We start from the raw sequence: 6,000 nt of genomic DNA, 5'->3' as shown, positions 1-6,000 counted from the left end.
ATACCATCATTCACGTTAAGAGATAAGGCAAACAGACCATAGTTTATCAACTCACCCAGAGGACAGCCACTCCAACAATGTAGCAGTTTTTCAGAACTGAGTATCAACTAAGATTTGTGCTCACATTTCCAAGGTGGTTCATAAACCCACAACCAATCTTGGAGCAGGCAGTTACCACTGAGCAATAGCTAATACTTAACGCACTCTAAGTTGCACTAGTTCATACCTACTAGTTTACTAATATGTTAGAAGACTCACATACATTGTGTTCAGTTCTGGTTGCCTCATTATAGGAAGGATGTGGAAACTTTAGAGACGGTGCAGAGGAGGTTTACCAGGATGCTGCCTGGATCGGAGAGCATGTCTTATGAGGATAGGTTGAGTGAGCTAGGGCTTTTCTCTTTGGAGAGGAGGATGAGAGGTGACTTGATAGAGGAGTACAAGATGATAAGAGGTATAGACTGAGTAGACAGTCAGAGACATTTTCCTCAGGGTGACAATGGCTAACACGAGGGGACATAATTTTAAGGTGATTGGAGGAAGGTATAAGGGGGATGTCAAGGGTAAGTTTTTTACACAGTGGTGGGTGTGTGGAACGCACTGCCAGGAGAGGTTGTGGGGGCAGCTACATTAGGGACATTTAAGAGACTCTTAGATAGACACAGGAATGATAGAGAAATGGGGAGCTATGTGGGAGGGAAGGGTTAGATAGATCTTAGAGCAGGATAAAATGTCGGCACAACATTGTGGGCTGAAGGGCCTGTACTGTGCTGCAGTGTTCTATGTTCTATAAGTTGTTGTGTGATATAATTTAACAATTTCACAGTTTTATAGTGGTCTTAAACTTATGCTATGGTACTAAGTTGTCTGGGACAAATGTAGGGTGATGTGGGGACTACTGTAAATTGTCATGGCTGAAAATTCCTCACTAGAACAATTCTACAGAACAGCTTCTTCACATCCTAAAAATAATGTAATTGATCCCTTGGGTCAGTTAATTTAAATAAAATGCACAAATGCAGCTATAGCACCCATCAGGGAAGGGCACCTACTTTTGACCAGAGACAGCAGAAAGTGAAGAATGGCTTGCTTTCATAAGAATAGGTTCTCTCTAGAATGATTGTTTTCTCCTGAGCAGTGGTTTTCTAACTGGTCTATGAGCCCCAAGGGTGTGTGATGATATTAGAAGGGGGTGTCAGGTAAAATTAACAAATAATCATAATTATCATGGAGAATAAGGACATGGAAGTACCCAAAAAATACAAATCTCTGAATTAGGGCTCAACAAAGAAATTTGGGAAGCATTTCCTTACAGCAAATTTGAGACAAAAGAGACTGCAGATACTGAAATCTGGAACAACATAAAAGGCACAGGAGGAACCCACTGAATTCCTCCAGTGCCTTTTGTGTTGCTCCCTTAAAGTAAATGATCATTTTACAGCTGACTGCTGTATGGAAACCATCTTTTTCATGGTAGTGGATTCTACATTCACCATTGCTTCTCTTATACCACTCAAGAAAAAGGATGGGCTCTTCTTGTTTACAGAAACACAGAATTTTCTAATTTTCACGCTTTGCCCTTAAAAGGGCAAAACGAGCAAAAGAACCTGACATTTTACCTCTAGTGCTTCAAGTGCACAAATCTGATGTACAGTACTCTAATGTGAGAAAACGTTGTAATTCTTTCCAAAATACAATATTCTGCATTATAGCCTAACAAATTAATAAGGTGATGACATTAAATACTATGTGTGGCAGTGCATAACATTGCCTCTTTACTCGTTCAAAAATCATCCTCAATAATTCTGTGGATCTTGGAACTATAACATATATTCCAGATAAAGTCCAAGATTTTGCCTTTCTCTGTCAATAATTCCAGTGCAACAAGACAGGGTAATGTATAATAAATGAAGGATATTGAGTGGTGTGAAGGAACAAAGGTCAAGTAAATAAGCTGGTTAAAAAAGGCATATGCTTTGCTCTTCTTAATAGCTGAGGCATAGAATACAATTGGAGGAAAGCTATACTGTAACTGTACACATTTGTTAGACCAAAGCTTGAGTTCTGTGTATAGTTGTGGTCATATTACAGGAAAGATGCAATTGTGCTGGAGAGGGTGTAGAGGAAATTTACAAAGAGGTTGCCAGGACTGCAATATTCTAGCTTTGAGAAAAGATTGGATAAGCTTAGATTGTTTGCTTTGGAACAGTGGAAGCTGAAGGGAGACATCACTAGGTGTAGAAAATTATAATGGGTTATGACAGAATAAATAGGAAAAGTATATTTCCCTTAGCAGAGGGGTCAAAAATAAGGGGTCACCCTTTTAAGTAATTGCTAGAAAAAAATAGATGGAATGCAAGGGTTTTTTTCCTCTCAGGAAGGTTGTAGGGGTCTAGAAGGGCAAGCATGAAGTCATGCACTTCGGTAAGAGGAACCAAATGGTGGATTATTATTGAAATGGATAGAGACTGCAAATGAGTGAAATTCAGAGGGATCTTGTGCATGAATCACAGAAAAGTTAGCAGGCAGATCCAATGAATAGTTGAGAAGGCAAAGTGTGTGTTGGTCTTTATTGCAAAGGGGTTGGAGGCTGCACCTGGAATACTGTGTATAGTTTTGGTCCTCTTACATAAAAAAGGATATAGTAGTGTTGGAGGCAGTCCAAAGGAGATCCAACAGGCTAACTCCTGGGGTGAGATGTTTTTCCTATCAATAGAATCTAGAGAGGTTGGGTCTGTATTTCTCAGTTTACAAGAATGAGGAGTGACCTTATTCAAACATTCAAGTTTCTAGGGGGGGCTTGACAAGGTAGATGATGAGATGTTTTCACTAATGGGAGAGTCACTAATGAGGGGGTATAGCTGTAAAATAAAGGTCATATAAAACTGAGGTGCGTATTAATTTATTTACTGGAATTCTCTGCCCCTGAGGGCAGTGAAGGCCAGATCATTAGATATATTTAAGGTGAAGACAGATAAATATTTGAAAGATTTAGGGATTGAGGGTCATGGGGAACTCACAAACATAGATCAGCCATGATTATATCGAGTGGTGAGGTGGTCTCGAGGAGTCTGGTGGGCTATTCCTGCTCCTATTTTCTTGTGGAACTCAATGCTTGAAAGGGGTAGAAGTGGAAATACCTATCACATTCAGAAACCTCTGATGAAGGGCCATTGACGTGAAACATTATCTGCGTTTCTCCCTCCAGACATGCTGCCCGACCTGCTGAATATTTCCAGGACTTTCTGTTTTAATTTCAGAGGTCTGCACTAAACCCGAGTGACCATTCTCAGGGACGAACCCAACATCTGGGCACTTCCCATGATGGTAATTCTCAGGACTACTGCTCTTGTGCAGGCTGGGATACTAAAAGCAATTACTGTCCTCTCTTTCTCAGTTCTGATTAAAGGTCCACCACCTGAAGCGTTAACTGTTTCTCCTTCTGCCTGACCTGCTGATTGTTTTGCAGTATTTCTGTTTCTGAATTCCAGCATCTGCAGGCTTTTTGTTTGATATTTACATACTAAGCAGTAGTCTCCGTGCTTGTCTACAACATTATGGAAGGTCCCATACGCGTAGTTACAGTAACCTGGATATACTGAACAGTATCGGTGGAGAAAGGGTTAACATTTCAGGCCAATCATTCAAATACTCTTCTGGAGAGAGGTTATCGACTTGAGATCTGGTGAGCATTTCCCATTTCAGAGCTCCACAGTTATGTTGCATTTGTACACACCACTTTTTATGTTACCATCAACCACACAGCCGCCGTTCCCTAACGACCCAACTGCAAATCTGGAGGCAATTGCTTCGCCCCGGACAACCGACAGAGATATTCAGTCAGCGGGGTCACCTCAGACCTGGCGGCGCATGCGCACTGAGGGGTTGTCCGCCGACTCGCACAGCCTCCCGCCGAACCCCCTCCAGGCGCGCCGCAAGAAACGCGCAGGCGCATAATGCAATGCACAAAACTGGCGCGACTGGAATAAATCGCATGCGCATTATTATCTTCCGCTCTCAAGGTATTGTGGGGAAGCGGAGAATCCTAAAATGGCGGATCTGGCAAACGAAGGTAAGCAAGTGAAAATGGGCACGGTGCTTTGGGACGCCGAACAAGCCAGGCGCAAGTTCAGCCTTGTAATTCAGGGTGCGTAGGGCGGAAATATCGATTTATGCGCCAGGCAGAAGTGTTACAGTATCCCTTCCCAATGAATGGGGTTATCAGGGCAGAGGAATAGGGCACACACACCCACAACAGAACACCGGCTCACCAGGCCTCGTTGAGTTACAGGACGGACACAAAAACTGTTGGTAACAAAAATAAGTGCAAATAATTGGTTTGATAATGTCGGAAGGGACGGATAAACGGTTGGAAAATTACAGAAGGGAAGGATAAAACGTGAAAGAACGAGCCTGGGTGACAAAAGTACGGAACAGAAAGAGACTTCTAATTTGTCTGAAAGGGAAAAGGGGACATTTGACAGGCATTAGGAAGGAAGAGGAGAGGGAAGCAATGGGAGGAAAGGATAACAGAGAAAAATAAAACTGATCAGGAGAGAGGAGGGGAAAGAGCATCTACCTTTTAAAGATGTATGAAGTAAAGTAATATAGATCAGATTAGAGGGAATGAGCAGAATGGATGGAGGGGTTGTGATGTGGCTGAGCGTTAGAAAAGAAACATTGTTTTCCTCCTTTTAGGACCATGATCAGGTTGGGAGAGGAGTCACTTGGATCTGGGGAGAGTGAGGTTAGACAGTGTGACGGGAGGAGGCCATTTGAGGTGAGCTAAGGGAAGAGGTCTGACTGGGTGGAATAGGTGGAGTATGGGAGTAATATCAGGGAGAATGATGAGAAGTGGTGGGGCTTGTTGAAGGACAGGATTATGAATGGAGGAGTATAGGGAAGAGATGAATGTCAATAATTAGAAGAGGAACTGATTTACTTACCCATTTGACCCAGCTCTACCATTCATTCAGATCATATCTGATTTTCTGTCTTGGTTCATTTTTCTGCACTATCCCCATGTCCCTTGATTCCCATAATATACAGAAATCTATTGATCGTGGATTTGAATAAACTATGAAATTTGGCCTCTTCAGTTAGACTGACAAAATAAACTGTGCACATCTAGGACCCAACGACACATACTTGCAGTACCTGAGTAGGTACAGCACATCAACCTGAGAAAACATTTTTATTCTTGCTTTCTTTTCTGTCTATTAACCAATTTTCAATCTATGCCAGTATATTACCCCCAATTCCATGTCTTCTAACCTTGGTGACCGCCTTCCTTTGTGGGACCTTATTGAAAACTTTCTGAAAATCTAAATGTACTGTTGGGCAACACAGTGATGCAGTAGGTAGTGCTGCTTCCTCAGTTCCGGTGAGTCAGGTCAAATCCTGACCACAGGTTTTGTTTGTGTGTGAGTATGCATGTTCTTTCTGTGGCCAAATAGACTTTCCCTGATGCTCTGGTTTCTTCCCATATCCCTAATCGGTAAAAGGGTAATCAAAGCAAGGGTGGAACCCATTCAAGACCTAAAAGCATCTGAATCAGGTCTATTATCACTGACTTGCATGATGTGAAATTTGTTGTTTTAAATGTGCAAATACACAAAATTACTATAAATGAGAAAATAAATAGTGCAAAAAAAAGGAATAACGAGGTAGTGTCCATGGATTCATGGACAGTACAGAAATCTCATGGCAGAGGGGAAGAAGCAGTTCCTAAATCATTGAGTGTGGGTCTTTAGGCTCCTGTACCTCCTCCCCAGTGGTAATAATAAGAAGCATATTATAGAAGCAAAGGACGTGGCTGAAATACTAAATAAGTACTTTGCATCTGTCTTCATTGAAGAAGGGAAGTTAGCAGAGAAATTGGATAGGACAAAAACAAAGGAAAGGCACATTAAATATTTGGAAGTAGCTTGAGGAAAACCTGTCAATGTGGGTTATTTGGATTTCTAGAAAGCATTTTACAAGGTGCCACTTAAAAGGTTG

The 6,000-nt window shown here is 41.8% G+C and overlaps 1 protein-coding gene across 7 annotated transcripts in view; it reads left to right on the top strand.

The window, feature by feature from the left end:
* The first annotated feature begins 4,000 nt into the window (after positions 1–4,000).
* ranbp3b (RAN binding protein 3b) overlaps positions 4,001–6,000 on the top strand; it is an 89,813-nt gene continuing 87,813 nt past the window's right edge. For 6 of the 7 annotated variants that reach the window (XM_052038181.1, XM_052038182.1, XM_052038183.1 and 3 more), the window contains exon 1: positions 4,019–4,072. In XM_052038181.1, the coding sequence (XP_051894141.1) occupies positions 4,051–4,072 (22 nt within the window). In that variant the 5' untranslated portion in view covers positions 4,019–4,050. Of the gene's footprint in view, positions 4,073–6,000 lie in introns of all 7 variants that reach the window. The other variant, XM_052038178.1, reaches the window with a different exon arrangement.

This window comes from Pristis pectinata, chromosome 24 (assembly GCF_009764475.1).
Source record: "Pristis pectinata isolate sPriPec2 chromosome 24, sPriPec2.1.pri, whole genome shotgun sequence".
Taxonomy (NCBI): Eukaryota; Metazoa; Chordata; class Chondrichthyes; order Rhinopristiformes; family Pristidae; genus Pristis; species Pristis pectinata.
This window is presented reverse-complemented; position numbering and strand designations above follow the sequence as displayed.